Source organism: Cupressus sempervirens, chromosome 5, assembly GCF_028749045.1.
Source record: "Cupressus sempervirens isolate cs-2001-9-10 chromosome 5, ASM2874904v1, whole genome shotgun sequence".
Classification (NCBI taxonomy): Eukaryota; Viridiplantae; Streptophyta; class Pinopsida; order Cupressales; family Cupressaceae; genus Cupressus; species Cupressus sempervirens.
In genome coordinates, this window is record NC_143122.1 from 761,111,095 (window position 1) to 761,129,396 (window position 18,302).

The following is an 18,302-nucleotide window of genomic DNA, read 5'->3' on the forward strand; positions in this document are numbered from 1 at the left end:
ATAGGAGCACCAATCTTACCCAGCATCAAATTCTAGATCATGAAGAGAACCGCTAGCTCTGCCGGAAACTTCTATAAAGTTTTAAAAGGTCATTCATAATATAACGAATGTCTTCTAGTATAGGAAAAACTGCAATAAAATGTACAAAATAATCATTTAGAATAAAACAGAAAACATAAAAACCCCAAACCTAGTCATCAGCATTCACTAGAAGCTAGAACCATTCAAAATATCCAAGAAAATAAGTGGGCATCCAGAATCATCATCATTTAAAACACCAACAAGGAGAAATGAATGGAGTCAAGTATCTTCTATAGAAAAGGTACATGTTGGAGGTAAAGGAGACACAGATGCACCTCATGTGCTAAGGGCAGAGGGGAACATATAAATGGCCCAACCCTGTTCATATTAAGAAAAACTGTTCATATATCTGCCCATTCACCGAACCAGCGAGAGAAACTTTAAGATCAATTAAATGCTGCTTTAAAGATATCACTATAATTATACCAGATATAGGATGAAATTAAATAACATTCTAGCATAAGATTGTGGGAAAATAATAAAAGAGCATTTGTATGACGCTCAAAATAACTATTTTAGTAGCATGTTACAAGTTACTTCCTGCAGTTAGTATGCACCTGAGTGTGTGTTTGTCTCTGTGTGCATATGTTAAAGCGGGCTTGTTAAGTATAGAACAGTCTGGAAAATTCAACCATCTGCCAGTTCCCCATTGTGAAACTCGAAAAGAACAAAAGTACATTGCAAGAAGAAAGCAAGGCATCGCATTCCTTGGAATTTAATTACTACTTATGAATATCAACACGCAAGAGTTTTGATAAGAGATTGCAAAAAAGAAATGTCAATAGAAACAAAAAAACGTATTGCAATTGCACTAGATTTTAAAAAGAGAAACTTTAAATTGGCTGTGATATCATATCATCAGAATGAGAATTCTTCATGTCCTACTGCATAATATATGGAGAAAATCACAATGCACACTTATCATATTTAATATATATGAGCAATTGGAGAATAAATTTAAAAATACCTTTAGTGTCTCTTGCATCCTCCAATTTGATTTCATTCCAATTTGTTGATAAGGCTTCAGCACGGTAAAGAAGCATCTCTATTTGTTTCTCTGTTTCCAACACCTTAGTATCTACATTGCTTTTGTCCGCACTATCTTGAACCATGCACAAATTGTCAAAGTTAAATTTTCCATGTTGGAGTCTGGCAATTACCTCAGAGTTCTTCAACCTCCAAATAAGAGCTTCTCTAAGAAGGCACCCCAAAAGAAGTGTAGGTGCCTCAAAATGCAACTCAATGTGTCGATCTCTGAGACCTTTTAGTGAAATTGATATAATTTGGCCGCCACAAATGGATAATATGATCTTATCTTTGGTCTGCATTCAATCCATGGGATAATCAATCAGAAATGAACTGAAACCAAGTTATTTTCGACATAAACCTGTGGGCCAAGAACTCATAAATCATACTTCCATAGGAAGTGAAAACAGCAAGAAAGTCATCAATTGTCTTAAAGATAAACTAGAAACAGCTAAATATGTAACCACCCTTATAGCAATGCAATTTTCCTCTACGATTCTGAGTACACATGAAGTCAATAACTAGTGAATTAAAGTATGTAAAGCAAATTGAAGGCAAAAAGATTATCAATAATTAATGAATGAAAATATTAAAAATGATGGAAGAGTCAAGACAGTAACTGTGACGGTGTAACTAGAAAGTTGAATTTGCAAACAAAGTGCATCCTAATAACATTGAAGGTCAACCTATAGTCTACAGGTTCAACTTTCAAGCATGGATGAATAAAGTCAGTGTCTTTGCATAAAGCGATTCTGTGTCATTTAAATTTTAGAGGAAACTAATCAAGTCAGTCATCTTCAAGTACATGGTTATACTGTCCATCTTTTTCAACTGCTATATTTTTGTCTCTCAAGATCTAAGATGTATATATATTTCAGGTGTAAATGACAATGGATCTAGAAAAGGTTCACGAGTGCAAAAGAGTATGCAATATGCAGCTTTCTGCCCTGTAAATAGAGTATCACAAAATGAAGCCGTAGATGTCAATGATAAAGATATAGAAACTATGTTACTGGATCCTCTAGTTTTCTATGCTAAACTTGCTTTTTGAAAGCACATTGTTCTAACTATATTGCATCAGATGCAGACAGTGACTCCACTAGTGGACAGTCCGGTGATATAATTGGGAAAAAAGACAATGCACAAATGTCATAAATGGCAATTTCAAATGGATCCCGAGTCAAAATGTGCAAAGCTATACATTATGAAAACAAAGTGTTGTGCAATTATACAAAGATTGACAAAAAATCAGATGGGGAATTGGAACTTGCACCTGAAATGCTGGTGTATTGTTTTATGAGGACTCCTAGAATGATTATATGCACAGAAGAATGCATTCGTGATTGTAGGAGCACTATGTTGCCATGGATGAAGATGGATTGAAAAATGAGTCCATGACATAAAATCAGTGGCAAAGTCACCTATAATTGGTGTTTCTAAATGATATGTAATTATCAATGTTCCACCATCCATTAAGGATGGGGGGACGTTTAGATGGGGTTCTAGTATGCTGGGATAAAGGGCCAAAACTTGGTGACACCCGAGAGACAACAGGGGGGACATTGTATATACTATATACCATGCATATAGTACCTAATCAAGAACACTCAAACCTTTTCACTTTTGCCAACACGCTTCCATGGCTTCAAGAAATTCGATCATCACGATCGATGCGAGGCCATCTCACAATTACACAACATTCTGCCACGTCACCACTACATCTGGATCACAAAAAGATTCACTAGTACCAACCAAATCATCACTAGTTAAGATATAACATCAATCATTCTATATAATTATGTCAACTATGTTGGTTATTTTGCATCGATGTGAACTTAGCTCAGCTGAGCTGGTTGTTCGATCTAGTAGACACTTTGCATAAGAAAGTGTAGGAAGTATGTTGTTCAATTTGTGACAATTGGTTGGTATTTTGTCCAGTCAGTTGTGTTTGTGTGCTGGCATGTAGGACAAGTTTCTTCCTTGATCTGATGCTCTAGGTGGTGACACATGCAACATTAGTGTGCTGGGTTTTATGCAGTGCATGTGCCATCTGTGATATGTATTTTTACTGGTTCTGCAGAAATAGATATTACTAAGGTAGTTGTTTTTTGGCAGACGGTAGGTGCTAGCTTTCCAAAGAACAGAAGATGTACACTATACCTGCTATAACTCTAGAATCTAGTATATGTAGCAGAGAATAATTATTAAGAGAACACATCATTTTTACTGTCTGCTTCTCCAGTAGGGATGTAATGGATCTGTAGAAGCTTGGAAGCTGCATTTGGTTTGTCACATGTTTTTGGTGACGAATCACAAGAAGCTTAGACTCTTCAATAACAAGCTCCTGACTACCATTTTCTTAAAAATGCAAGACAACAATTGAATAAAATTGTGTTTGTCCTTCTTGGCTTGAATAACATCCAGTTTTATCTTTTCTCAGATTTTTGGCTTTCGATGTCTTGTCTTTTTGAGCCATTTTTTAATGGAGTTTAAGAACAATGTGTGCAGTGTTTTGGAGTGTATTACGCTTTGATGTCAAGCACATGCCTAGTTCCTACTAGACAAAGTAGTAGGCATTGCAACTACATTGTCTGAAGGAGCACCCCAAAGTTTGTTGAACTCTATTTGTAATGGCAATTTTTAGTATCCTTAAAAAATTTACAATGTTCTACACCATTTCCTATCCAAAAGAGGAAGTATGCATTAACTCTAAAAATGCTCCCTGTAAGAATTTGGCTTAGGCCAGAATTCACCCAAGACCAAGGAACTCAAACACAAGCACAACAGTAGACCAAAGAGAGTATGATCAGAATGACGATATATTCATTCAATATGCCATATGCAAATACACTAGGAGTGCTTATATATAAAGGCCTCTAGAGGGCTTCTAGAATGCATAGAAGTCAGCAACATGATAAGTCATACAACCAAGCACATGTCCACCAAATATGGGTTATCCTCCATTAAGCACGGAAGTAAGTGCGATGATGTGAGGATAAGCCTACAATGGTATCACGCAAATCAGTGGTGTAGACAGCATGTGTTAAATTAGGAGTTCGAATAACTATATTGTCAACATGACAACTTAGTGAGTAATGCAAACTCCAGTGTTGTAGACACCATGTGCATAATTAGAGTTGTGTATTTCTGTGTTGTCAACATGACAATCAAATATCCCCGACAGGATTATTGCTCCTTTGAACACCAAGACCTTATTCACTTCAAGAGTTTGACATTTCGTCAAACAGTTAGCCAACAACTCTAACACTGCTGGAATGACCTTTTTATATAACCCGTGCTGTCTTTAGCAATTCGTCAAATACTTATCATATAACCATATATGTAGGCAAGTATTATGTTTGAATAATGCAAATGTTTCAGAATAATATCATCTAATACTTACAGACCTTTCATTTGCAAATATTATATTTTTTATTGGCAATCCAGGAGAGTAATTGAATCTGATAATTACAACTGAGGAATGCTAGAAACAGGAACCTGATAAACTCTGGCAATAGGAACAGTCACAAGAACCTGCAGTTACATGAGCTTCCAAAGATGATGACATTTGTTCTGATGGTCATCTTGTCAACAAGTCCCTCCTTCGTCCTTCTGTTATCGCTGTAGACTCAGGACTAAACACTGGTCATAATTTGATTAAATGTGGATGAAGTCGTCCGTCTTAAAGCTGACCCGATGCGTATCAACTCCGCTATTTGCCCTTGATTGTTCGCCAAGTCTGAGCCGACAAAGATTCTAAGAAACTGTCAGTTCTTCCAAACTGCATAACCATCCTGAGAACCACGTACTATAATGGCACTGCGTTTAGTATGAGAAACTGATGAAGTTAAATAAAACGGTGGTCTCTGTCGTCGTGCGAAACCCTGACAATGTGCGTGGATGCTGTCGGAGTTGCCAATACCAGTCATTCGAATGCTGGACTGTAGTGCTGGCTATGCTATCTTCCGGTGTAGTTCGGCAGTCCACAAAGAATGTGGATTCAATGGTTAGCCCGCCACCCGTTAGGACTGTGCAATCCAATTTAAACCACACCCAATAAATTTATTCTTGCCTTCGGTTTGTCATTGAGAAATGTCTGAATACTGAGTGCGTCCATTATATATTGTGAGTACAGCAGATGTGGACTGGAGCTCGTCTCCTAAACCTTCATTAACTGGTCACTCTAGCCTGGCCCGAAATTCGTATATCAAATCTGATCCGGCCACTCGAATTTTCATGCAAAGTGAAATAAATCTATGCCGATAATATCTTCTACAAATTGCACCTTCTTGTCCTGTTGTTCTGGATCGAATTCCTGATTTGAAGTTAATTCCTCCCGAATTCTCTCCAATCTCTGCAACAATTCGTGGAACGATGACAAACTCTATCCTTGCTGCTTCCTAAATGAACAGTGATGCATAAACCCTAAAGTTGGCCTTAAGCCACAAATGATCGCTCCGATGAAATGACTGAATGTCACCTCTAATCTGCAATAATTCAGATGATATTTCACACCCTCAAAATTGCGTACCAATTGAGAGTTATCGTTCTCAATGGCCAGCTGTGACAATTGTAGAAACCCTAGGTTCCACAATGCACCCGTGATTGAATCACAACCTGAAATCAAAAGAGAGATAAACAACTGCTTAGTTCGAATGGAGCCCCGGGGTACCTATTTATTCTTTTCTCTCCATCCTCTCCAAAGACTTCTAGAACATTTTTGATCTTATCCCTCAAGTGACTTTATTAAATATTTTTATAATCCAAGTCACTTTATTAAATATAAAGTTATCTTTTAATATTTATTTATTTAATTAAATAATTAATTAGTCGTCCTTAAAATATTCATTATTTTGGACAACCAGATTAATTAAATTAATTAAATCGAACTGTCACCAACAATTGGGGACATGACAGACAACTCATGAGAGTACACAAACTCCCTAGTGTCTCATCTAAATAAATAATAAAATAATGCATTAACCTAAGTAAACTTAAGTGTAAATAGTAAATACTTATTTACACCAACACTCCCAAACTATTTTGTATTAAAAATGTTGCATCTACATTTCCTTATGCCACCACCTATTGGCGTAGGGACTATTATTCTTGTTGCAAATTGTTTGAGAGGAGACTTGGGATCATAAATATCCTTGGAAAACCTTCCCAAAAGCATAGAAGGGCAATCTATAACACTTGATGCACTAGCTATGGAGCTAGCTTGGCCTTCTGGGTCAGCCCCATGCTCATATTTTGATTTTCACCTTGAGAATTAATTTCCATCTCATCATCGCTCATATCATGGCTATGGGAGCTCATTGTGATTGCATTTCACAAAATGAAAATAGATTCAATAAGCACCTACTTTCAGCTGACTTTAAAAAATCTAAACTCCAATTATTTTTAAAATTAACAAGTTACAAATTTTGAATTCTAAAACAAATTTTAAAATTACTCAATTTTTTATTCTTGAGGGAGAAATGCAGAATTACAGTGATGATTTTTCATTTTACCCTCAAGACTCAATATAAAATCTGATTCAAAAAATCAAACAATAAAAATAATTAAAAATGAAAACCAGAAAATAAAACTAAAAAAACCCTCCGTTATGCTACAAAAATCTCTTCGAGGAAGGTAAAGAATCTTTCTCTTCTTACTCCTCAGCACTCTTTCACTTGAGCTCACTCCTTTTGCTCCTCCAATCACTCCTCTCCTTTTGACTCTTCTCCATCTGTTGTAGAAAACAATTAGAAGTGCAACTATGAATAAAGATGAAGTAGAGGGGCTTCTGTAGGCTTAAAGGGGCCAAATGGGACCCAACTCCAATTCAAGCTTGAACGGAGCCGAAAACAGACTTTAAAAAATGATTTGATTAAATACATTTTTTTGCTGCTGACAAAGGATGCATAGGCATCTCTAATATAATTGAAGGACGCCTGGGCATCCCTACACTCATTCCAGGGACACCATGTCATCTCATCAGTGCAGTGGTGGCAAAAAGGCAATGGTGGGGGGACACCTCGTCCCCGTACTGGGAACATAGGGGGTCCAAGGGAGAACACATCCTTGTGTTTCATCGGTAATTAAATAGCGAACAAACTTCCACAATGTCTCACACTGTGGATTTTTGCCTCCTGTCTGTGCAACTTGCAAACAAGGAATTTGACTATCATTACAATGCACTAATGGTTGGTGGCCTTGTAGGAAATGGTTATGTGGACACTAGCTCTACCCTTGATTTCCTCTACCTAGATCTAGGATTAACACATGTTTTACTTTTGTGCATGCTCTCCATAATAGGAGGGTTTGCGAACCCCACTTCACCCTCTTACTTAGTGTCGCTCCCACCAGGCTTGTCAAAAGGCCTCATTTTGTGGGAGAAGCCGTCTCCAGCTACTGCAAATGATAACAAAGGAAAGTCTCAACATATCCACAATTTGCATATTTCTCTTCCCGAGATACATCTAAGGCTTTGGCCTTTGGATCAAAGGATAACATTGATGGGTGCAAAGCAATGAGTTATGCCACTAATGGGAGCAGAAAAGTCTTTCTCCATTTTATTTGCATCAGTCGCAACACATTCCAAAGATGTCTGTTGATAGCCCAGACCATGACTGGGAAGATTTCCTCTAAGACCACACTCAAGTAACCTTCATGCATGGATCACCAACCCACTAGGAAGACAATCTGGATGCTAAGATCAATATCTTCCCATGTGTCAGGGGTATCTAAATCCTCGAGTCTAAATCCCTTGAGGACAAAGTAAAGGTGTGAAGAAATGGACCATGGGTATTTCAAGGAGACTTCCTATGCATGAAGGCCTAATATCCAACCTTCAATTCATGCACATAGATGTTCATATCTACCTTACTTTAGGTTTGTTACCATACTTGCCTATCTAGTTTGTCAGTTGCATTGTTTATAGATCATTAGCAATGGTGTGGATCATAGTTCAAAATATTTACACTATTTGGAAAATAGTGCGATATGTCACGCTACTGGAAGGCAAACGATATTAGCGCAATTAATATCTGCAGAGCTATATTCATTATTCCACAACAATTTTAACCACTTAATATTGCCAAAAACAGCGAGATATTCATTATTATATCGCCACTAAAGTCCAAAAACAAATTTAAGTTAAAATAATTGATGTTTTTAGGTTTCAACTTTCCATCATTTTTAAAAGTCGAACTTTTTAGGTTCTCTTTTGTCCGCTTTGAATTTTTGATTGCTCATCCTTGGCACTAGTAGAATTCATAAATAATTCCTTGGTGAGAGGGGATTCCAAGCTTACAAATCCTTCAATTGATTCTTTGGATGCTCCAATGCAGCATCATACCAAGATTGACATCCATGCCAATCAAGCAAGAACAAAAGAAACAAGGAGGATGCTCCCAATTAAATGAGGTGGATCAAAACTCTATGGTCTCCTCTCAATCTAAGCATAGATTGACAAAGATTAGAAGGAAAAGGTCTCCTCCACTCAAGCATCAAATGATGTTAAGGTCTTTTGTGAAAGTGGGAAATAATGGAAGAAATGAAATCATATAGGGGTGTGTCTTGTCATGAGCTCAACAACTTAATTCTTGCTCTATTTTTTGTGTTAACTATATAGGAATATCTTGTCATCACATTTATTTGTTGTTTTTGGTTGCACTCCTTGCTTTACTCATTTTTGGATCTTTATTTTATAGAATACAACTTCCTTATGCCTAAACTTATAGATAAAAGGGTCAGTGCAAGAAGTTGGGTCTCACTTTCGGCCTAAAAGTGGAAGTGTTTTTCCTGTTTTTGAAATATTTTGTCAATTGATGCCAAAATTTGAGCCATTTACAGATTAAATATAAAAAAACTTCAAAAATAAAAATTGTAGTGCCTGGAATCTTCTTTTTGAATATGTAATTTATTTGTATACCCATATGATAGATTATTTTTTTGGTATGGATCTTTAAAAATCACTTTTTCAAAATACTGTTTCAAGACCATACCACGCTCGTGTACGGACACCATAATTTGACACAAATGAATGAATTTTTGTGAATCCTTTTAAATGGAGTTACCTGACACACCAAAGATTGATGAGAATATTTTTTTTGAATTTTTTAATGAATATTTTTTTTTTATTAATTTTTAATTGGCTATATAAGAAAATTTTTAAACCTCTCATGTACGGACACCATAATTTGATCAAAATTTCACTTTTTTCAATTTTTTTTTTTTAAATTCAAAAGAATTGAATGTAGATTGATGACATATAAATTAATTTAAGAAAAAATATAAAATTAAAAAAGTTATCAAAGTTTTAGTGAACGTAGCTATTTTACATTTAGGTACCACCTTTGATTAAAAAAATTTTTAAAAATAGTAAATAAAAACATAACTCTATAAAATTTATATTTCTAAAATTAGGATAGTGAGAGCTCTAATGGGTTTTTGTTTCGTAAAAAAAAATTATCGGGAAGACCCTCTAAAAATTATGGCAAGACATGAATTTGTCAGTTCAATGCCTTAGCCAAATCTTAAGAGGCCAAGGCATAAGCTTGGTCTCACCAAGCCTGTCCCAAACCAAAATCCGAGGTAGGAAAATAAAATCCCACCTCATGTTGTAAGAAACGGGCACCCGCTATTTGAATTTCAAAAAACGAGTACCCGTTTTGAAAAGCTAAAAGCGGCATGTAAAATTTGCTGAAAACTTAAAAAATTGAATTTTTAAGAAATGGGTACCCGTTTTTTATTTTTTTTAAACGGATGCCCGTTTCTTAAAAATTTAAATTTTTAATTTTTTGAGAAACGGGTACCCGTTTTTTGAAAATAAAAAAACGGATACCCGATTTTTAAAAATAACGGGTGCCCGTTTTTTAAATTTAGGGTCAAGCACCCGAACCAAAAATGGGTGCCCGTTTTTTAAAATCGGGTACCCGTTTCTAAGAAGTTGCATTTTGCAAATTTGACTTCCGCGGAATTGCGACCCAACTTTGTGCATTCACCCAAAAATTATATATTTGTTGTTTCTATCATATTGTTGCATCTTTTCTTCTTTGCATGCTATACACAAAAAAGGCCAACATAGTCAATATTGAAGGATAAGGAACATTAGGAAGCAAGTATGCTGAAAACAATTCCTTGGGATTAATTTAAACAATGAAACAAGAAAATAATCTACAAACTATCATGACTAAAATGAGTATAAAAATTAGAATAATGTCATTTTAAGTGCCTAGAGATACCTCTTGGAACATTCATTGGCTTCCTTCAATGCACTTTGAATTGGGAGCAACAGATAATTTGTAAATTCCCATATAATTTTCTCCAATTTCCAGCACAAAATAGCTGTCAACAATTGGAATCAATCTTTTTCAATTTATTCTTTAGGGACTAAGATTTGTTTATATTAACTAATTAACTTTGGGCACTTAATACACACCAAAACCTGGTTTTTAAACTTGGGACCATGATTCACAAATTTCAGCAATTAGCACCTATTGTGTGGTTTTCACACCATCACCCCATTGCAAATGGGGACCCCCTCTTTTTGGCTTTACCAAGTAGAAGTCTTTGTCTTAGGCGGTTTTGGTTGGCAACATTTTTTCAAGTCACCAAGTCCGAGATGAGTTTGAGCAATTTTGGCTCATCAAGAAGCAATATTTGTCTTGGGTTTCTGTGGGTACTTTGGTGCCACATTGGAGGAATTTTCATAGTGTAAGTCCAAGTGGAGAATGCAATTTTAGTCTAGGAGAGAAGGTTTTGCATGTTTGACAAAGTTTGTGAGAGAACCAAATCTTGGGGAAATTTCGTCAGAATTCTCCCTCTTGGCGGAATTTCGCATCGTCGGAAATTTCCCTACCTCCTCATTTCTCCCAAAAATCTCATGACTTGGGCCTTTATTTGGTGGCAATGTAAGCATTGCAATTTTAGAGCAATGAGGGGAGGGAATTGATAATTTTCCAAAGGATTTTCCTCCTAGGGGAAATTTTGCATCTTCTGAAATGTCCCTCTTCGGGAAATATCGCATCTTCCAAAATTTCCCCGCATTGAGTCTCGCAAGTTTTGTCATCCTCTAAGGTATTAGAAGATCGATTTATGGCATGAGGCTAACACCATGGGCAAGGAAATGACAAGGAACACTCAAATGAGGAAATTTTAAGGATACCATCTCTTGGGGAAATTTCGCATCTTCTGAAATCTGCCTCTTGGGGAAATTCCACATCTTCGGAAGTTTTCCCAGCCAACTATCATTCTTTGCTAATTGCCAAAACCATCCTACTTCTCCTCAAAATAAAAAATAAAATAAAACAAGAGCTTTGGGAGAGTTTGAGTCCCTACCTTTTGCAAGGGTTAGAAGGTGGATAGCCAGCCAAAAAACTCCATCCTAATAATTGCTTTGTTCTCCCAAAAATAAGAGTGGGTAATTGGTCACATATGATTTTATACAAGATAGTGTATAACTATTAGCTTACACTTCCCTACTCATATTCTTCCTCTAACTGTCAACACTTTTATACAAGTTAGATTATTAAATTTTATGTTAAAATTTTAGACCCAGCAATTTAAACTTGTTCAAAGAGGCTTGAAGACTAAAATGCATATGGTGGGCTTCAAACATCACATGCCAATAAAGAAACACATATCTCCTAAAGACTTTGAGGTTTGGGTCAAAAAACTTCAAAAATCTAGAAGCAATTTAGATTGCCCGCAACAAAGCTGCCTGTGGGCTCATAAATTGGGCACTGGCTATGTTACAAGGCCAAATGAAATGCAGCCATGTCCATCAGATGCCATGCCAATTATCTTGGCAATATATCTATCATGTGTCAAAGTTAACAAATGGCTTTTTCCTTTGATAAAACTTGCTACAGCTAGTAGTATTATTTATAGATTATTAATGTTTATAGTAGAACTTTTATTGTGGCAAATTCTTCATTTTTACCATGCAATAATAAAATAAATATAATTTTAGATAAGTAAAAGTTTTAAATATATTTTTAATGGTAGAAATTTTAAATTTGCATTATATAGTAATAAAATAAATATTATTTATTTTGGATAAATAAAACAATTTGTGTATTTTAAAGATTCTTTTAGGTAAAACATGAGATAGATTAATTCAATTGTTTTTCTTACATTTACATTGTAATAATCTAACCAAATAGTTTGGACCATTATAAATTAAATTAATATTATAATATATTATATTTTAAAATATTTAAGATTTTAGTTATTAGGATAAAAGACTTAAGAAAAAATTTAGAAAAATTATAATTAATAATAATAAAATGATAAATAAATATAAATTAAAATCTTTTTAATATAATATAATGAGAAATTATGTCTCATAGTAATAACATTATTGTTTGAATTTTAATATTCAATTTTATTTATCAACTTAAATAAGAATCACTTTTGAGGAACATAAAAAAGTTACATTATCAAAATTGGGGAACAACCCCATTCAACTCATTATTTGTGGTCTACTACGTATCCAGCGAACAATGTCAAGTGCAAGTCATAGGTGAATTTGACAGAAAGATAATCCATCCAAGGTAAGATTGTTCCATGGGTGAAAAATATATAGCACTCAGAAAATTAGAATGGAAAGAATGAGAATATTGACCTATAATCCTTTGTTGTTGAGTCTCTTCACTGCTACCTCAATTTTAGCTTGTGGGTCATCGAGGTTCTTAATCAATCCCTTGTAAACACAACCAAAAGCACCTTCTCCGACCATAAGCCCTCTGCTGAAATTCTTGGTAGCAGACCTCAGCTTGGCAAAGGTAAAAACCCTCAAATTGATGGTGAGAAGAGATCTTTATAATAATACTGGGTTCGTCTGGGCGGTCAATTTTCACATCATTTGCAATCCTATCAGAATTAATCCTTGCCTGTTCATGATCAAAGAAGGAAGAACATGATGGTTTTCTTCTTTGGGATGGTGATTCATCATCCTTCGTCTGGTCTCCATTGAAAAACAAGCACTTCATCATTCAAACCCTAGTTCACTCTCAGATTCCCAACAAAAAAGCATAAGAGGAGAGCCTCAAAAAATGAGAACTTTACTAAATCGGTATTTTATGTGAGTATTCCATGCTTGTTTTGTTGTAGCTTCTGCAACAATTTAAGCCTTCAACTAAAATGGTTGGGCAATTACCTGCCTTGAAATGAATTGAGTATGCAATTTCGTCATTGAATTGAAATGGGTGGGACCCATTTCTGACTACTTGCTCTGTTTATTATTTCACATGGAATCACCGATCCATTTCATTCATCCCAAAAATGGTCGATTTTCTTAATTGGTTTGCAATAATACCTTATTTATGAGGTAACACATTTTTTTAACTGTGCCATGTTAAATCTTCAAGTAATTATGTTGAATTTGTCGTGTAAATTTGCGTCCTCCATGGCCCATGTAGGCCAATCCACAACCAATTAAATTGCATACCGAAGTGAATATAAATATTGGGATTAAAAATAAAATTGCTTCACCCATTTATCATGAATTCGATTTGCATAATTAAAGATATTCAAATATGAGGAAACCAAAAATTAGTTTCTCATCAATCTAAGTCGTGCTGTAAAAAAGAAAGTGGTCCACTTAATGCTGTTATGGCCAATTGTGTCCTGCACTTCATCAACGGTGCCCTTGAAATGTTAGTTGTGTTGCCGAATGGTTCTGTGTGGAATTTCATCCGAGGATTAAAGTCACCTAGCTCATGCTGGAGAATCCTAGAATTTAGAGAAACTTTCTAGAGATTTGTTTTGTCTAATTTTGTAATGTCCCCATTTTTAGTAGGTTCCTACAGTTGGCTTGGTCAATTCAACATCGCGACCCTCGTGAGCTGACCATAGGATTTGGGGGTCTCGGTTGTGGGGTTATAGGCTTTTCAATAGCCTATGGTGTGTTTTGGCTCCATTTGAGGGACTTACTATTTATAGCAAGTCAAACTATTAGTTTTGATGAGCTCAATTGAGTTAAAGGAGTTGTGTAATGCTCTCATTTTTTTTGGGGTTCTAGTTTGGGATCCAAGAATCTTGGAGGGAGTGTCTATTTATAGTAAGTCACCCCCATCAGCTTCATTCATTGTCTTTCATCATCAGGATCACTTTCATGTTATCAGATTTTGATGATGCTTCTTCAGTTGTTTTCGCAAGGCAAAGTGAATTATTATTATTCATCTAAATGCATTGAGGTTGCTATTGTGTTGTTGTTGTTGGTTGATTACCTTAGTATCATAGCTCGTTGGAACCGGGATGAAAAGTCTTAAATCGTGGGAAAGAGAAACAATGGCCTTGCATGTCAAAATATTAAGTTATGGTGGAAAAGATCATTTATTGGAGCCAAAAGCAATTAATAAATTATATTAATGGCACTTTATTATATTTTAATGTTGTGTTGAGGAAGCTTCTTAAGTGGAGTTCTTTTGGGAAACTGGTGTCATTTGGAGATTATAAATATTAGGACATTTGATGAGAAAAGCATCCGATTATTTGTTTATCTCTTTGCTTGTTGTCTTTGTGACAATTCTGAGTCTGTGGTTTTGTGCCCTTGCTGAAGTATAAGGGTTAGATTCTGAGTTTATCTTGCAATTTGTTGTTGAGGTAAAGCATATTGTAATTGCTTCTCTATTGTATCTACTGTTATTGAGAAGTTGATTGAACGAGTGCTGAAGACTAGATTCTAGAGAACAAATTGAAGGCTGAATTACTAATTTTATGCTTGTACTTCTTGGTTGGGAGTTCAATCTGAGTGTTAGAGGACTGCCGTTTCACTATAGGGCAGCAGTTTATCAATTGCAGGGTCATGTTCCCCTAAGGAGGGTTTGTGTGACATTTTTGAAGGGCCATGTTACAATTTTCAAGAGCTGCATTCAGTTTATATGTCCTACGATATATATTATTGAGGCTGTTGTAGATTCATCTTGGAGTACAAATTAAAAGTAAAAGCCAATCTACATTTCCAGGTTCTTGGCATTTTAATATATTATTGTTGCTACTATTTGTTTGAAACATTGCTTGTAATGAATTAAAGTTGGAGCAAATCCTTTGTCTTTCATAATTATATAATTGCACAGTTCGTAGGGCATAATTATGGATTAATGTTGGCATTCATAAAAACTTCTTAGTATTAAATTGATCTGAAATTGTAAGTGCCCAATTGCATTCTCAAGTGTAATTTCGAAAATCAGATTATCAAATTTGCAACAATAATAATAAAGACTACCAAATGTTTCACAAAATGTTAGACTATTGATTAGCAAAGGAAAATTGATGATTATTAAGGATATAGTGAGCTGGGGTTATTATAGTGGTATCAGAGCTTGCTTGCAAAGTGTTTGACGAAATGTCAAACAACTGAATTATAAAAGAATTTAGTGTTTAACAATATTATTACAAATTTTTTGGTGTAAAAAAACAATATTACCCCTAGCAAAATTGGTGCTAGCCAATGAAAAAAACACAATTACTGAACAAAAATTAATTAAAAAATAAGATGATTTTTAAAATCTAGAAATTGGTGAATTTGTCTATAAAATCAATTGTATAGAGGTAACTGGAAACATTAGTTCTCTGCCTATATATAGGCAGGGACTAATCAAAATAAAAATAAAATTGAGAGAGTGACAAAAATTAGAAATAAAAAATAATAATAAAGGGTTTTGGATTGTGAAGAGATTAGAATTTGCCTGGACTTTGCAAAATGGTTGGTTTTAAATTGGGGTGAATTTTGTTTATTATTGATATGATTTTATTTTCAGATTTTTTTCACAAGCTTGATGCTTTTCTCCTTTGTTTAGCAAGACGAATTCAAGAAGGAGAAGGGTGGAATTGAAATGCATTCTTGGCATATCAAAGCATTGTGGTCTACATACCCTCCATCGTCACGCCAACAAGAATTGGCAAGGTGAATTTTAGAATGAGAAGGGCTGAATTGAAACTCATTCTAGGGAAATCTTAGAAAATCATAGCGTTGTTGGTGTAAATACCCTCCATCACACCGACAAAAATTGGCAAGGTGAATTCAAGAAGGAGAAGCTAGAGGGCAAGGTGATGATCAAGACCTGAAATCTTCAAGTGGATACTATAAGGAGATGGCTCAATCTTGAGGACTCAAGTGAGAAGGAAGGACTCATGGTCAAGCTATCAACACACAAACTCAAGTCAAAATCAAGAGGAAATTCAGAAAAGCATGGAGGATCTAGCTACATGAAGACATATCCAAGGAAAATCAATTCCATGAAGAATTCAAAAAGGATGATGAGGTGGCAATTGTTTGCCCCCTCCAATTACAAAATTTCATTTTTAAGCACAGTAAAAAAAATGTGCCGAGTGTCCGATTTTCTCATTGGCTATCAAGATTATTGTAATTTTCTTACTGGCCCATGAATTGGTGCTTTCATGTAATTGGTTGTAAATTGGGCAAGGTTTGTGGGACAAAATCTCAGCCCTTGATCTTGAACCAATCTGGGCCCTTCATTGTAATTGGACATCTATAAAAGGCCAATGCCTTCTCATTTGTAACTCATTAGATGAGAGGAGATTAGCTTAGGGATTGGAGGTAGTAGAGAGATAGGAGATTAGAGTAAGATACCTAAGGGAGAAACTTAATGAAGTTGTTGATATGATGCTTTCAAAGTAATAGATAATTCATTGTTGGTTCTTCATGATGGATTACTTAATATTGCTTTATAGTATTGCATGGTTTCCTCAATCTTGCATTTGGAGAAGATTTCTTTCATGTTGAATTAGTTTAGTTGAATGGAAGTTGTTGTAGATGTTTACTTGTTTGACTCGAACAAATCCGGGCCACTAGCCTCTTGCTGATAGTAAGGGTGCCTTGTCTAGTAAGTCGATGATTGAATGCACTTAACTTCAATTGATGTTGAGTCTTTAGTTTGCATCCATTTGATGGGATTGAAAAGGAGACATTGATTTCAAAACCATTTGAGTATTCCTTATAAGCTTGCACTAGATGGGGGGAGTTCCTGGCGGAATTACAGCTAGTAGAGTCCAAGTCATCCATGATTCCTTGCATTTCTAGTAAGAGGTAGAAGTAGTAGTAGAAATTAAGTTTAATTTGAAGCGGATTTTTTAAGATCAAAATCATATTTTCATTGCACATTTGTAGGGCATAATAAAGCAATAATATAATTAAAGATAGATAGGTTTGGTTTTGGGTAGTTAGGTAGCGAGGGGATGCGTCAGTTGGTCTCCCTAACCAACTGACCTCTATTTAAGAACATTGGAACATGAGTGATGCACTTGTTTTTGGTAATCAATAAAAGAATATTGGCTTCCCTTGCCAATATTGGTATGCTTATCATTGGTAGTAAATGTTTATGTTGATATTAGTAAAGTTGAATTCATGTTGCAATTCTTTGTTTGGTAACCATTCTACATTTTTGGCATTGTTGGCTAAATTCGAACTTGGAGGTCATATAACAAATGGGATGGAGTGATAGGAAAACCATTCCCACCACAAGTATAAGTCACAAACAATAACGGGGAAGAAGATCAAGTGACACGACTTAGTGGTATCCTGGGAAATTTCTATCGATCAGTACGTGCAAAGGGAAGCCTAAGAGGGAGCGATTCCCGAGAGCATGGTATGGGATGATCTTTCGGTGATACCAACAGTGTACAAACTCCTTGGACAAATACATCGATTACTAGCTAGAAACTTGGTACGAGTGGAGGAAGAGAGAGCCAAAAGTTCAAAGAGAGTAGAGAAGACAGCAAGTACTCCAACAAGTTGCCCAAAGAAGCACCTGTGAATTCCAAGAACGTGAAAATCCCAAGAGAACAACAAGACAATAAAACAATTCATGCCCCAAATCCCAAATAAGGACCCAAGGTGAGTACAAAAAGAAGAAATTGAAGGGGAAACTGCCCTTCGATGGATTACGTACTTAGGGAGCAGGAAGAAAGGTGTCGCAATCTAAAAGGGGCCAGTAATCAAACTCACATGCCAAACCAAACTAAAGAAAACTTGTTTGAGTTCTCTCTATAAGCAGCACAACCAATTTGGCATTTCAGAAGAACTGGGAAGGAAGGAGCGGTGGGCGGACCCTGAAACCCCGGCACGTGGAGAGCACTGTCATATCCAAGAACAACACTCTAGTAACACAAAGGAAGAACTACAGGTAGGAGTAGGCACTCAAGAAGCAATCTCGTCAAGAGCTTACACTATCCTAGTAGGA

General features: G+C 35.6%; 1 protein-coding gene across 8 annotated transcripts in view; it reads right to left on the reverse strand.

Moving 5' to 3' along the window:
• Positions 1-18,302, reverse strand: part of LOC149558135 (uncharacterized) — a 216,360-nt gene that overhangs the window by 36,676 nt on the left and 161,382 nt on the right. For 6 of the 8 annotated variants that reach the window (XR_016364985.1, XR_016364984.1, XR_016364986.1 and 3 more), the window contains exons 7-8: positions 1,049-1,403; positions 20-129 (exon numbers count right to left, since the gene is read on the reverse strand). Coding sequence is in view for 5 of the 8 variants with exons in the window: in XM_089832516.1 (XP_089688642.1) it covers positions 53-129; positions 1,049-1,403 (432 nt within the window). In the remaining 3 variants the exon portion in view is untranslated. The remainder of the gene's footprint in view (positions 1-19; positions 130-1,048; positions 1,404-18,302) is intronic. The other 2 variants (XM_089832513.1, XM_089832512.1) reach the window with 1 other exon arrangement.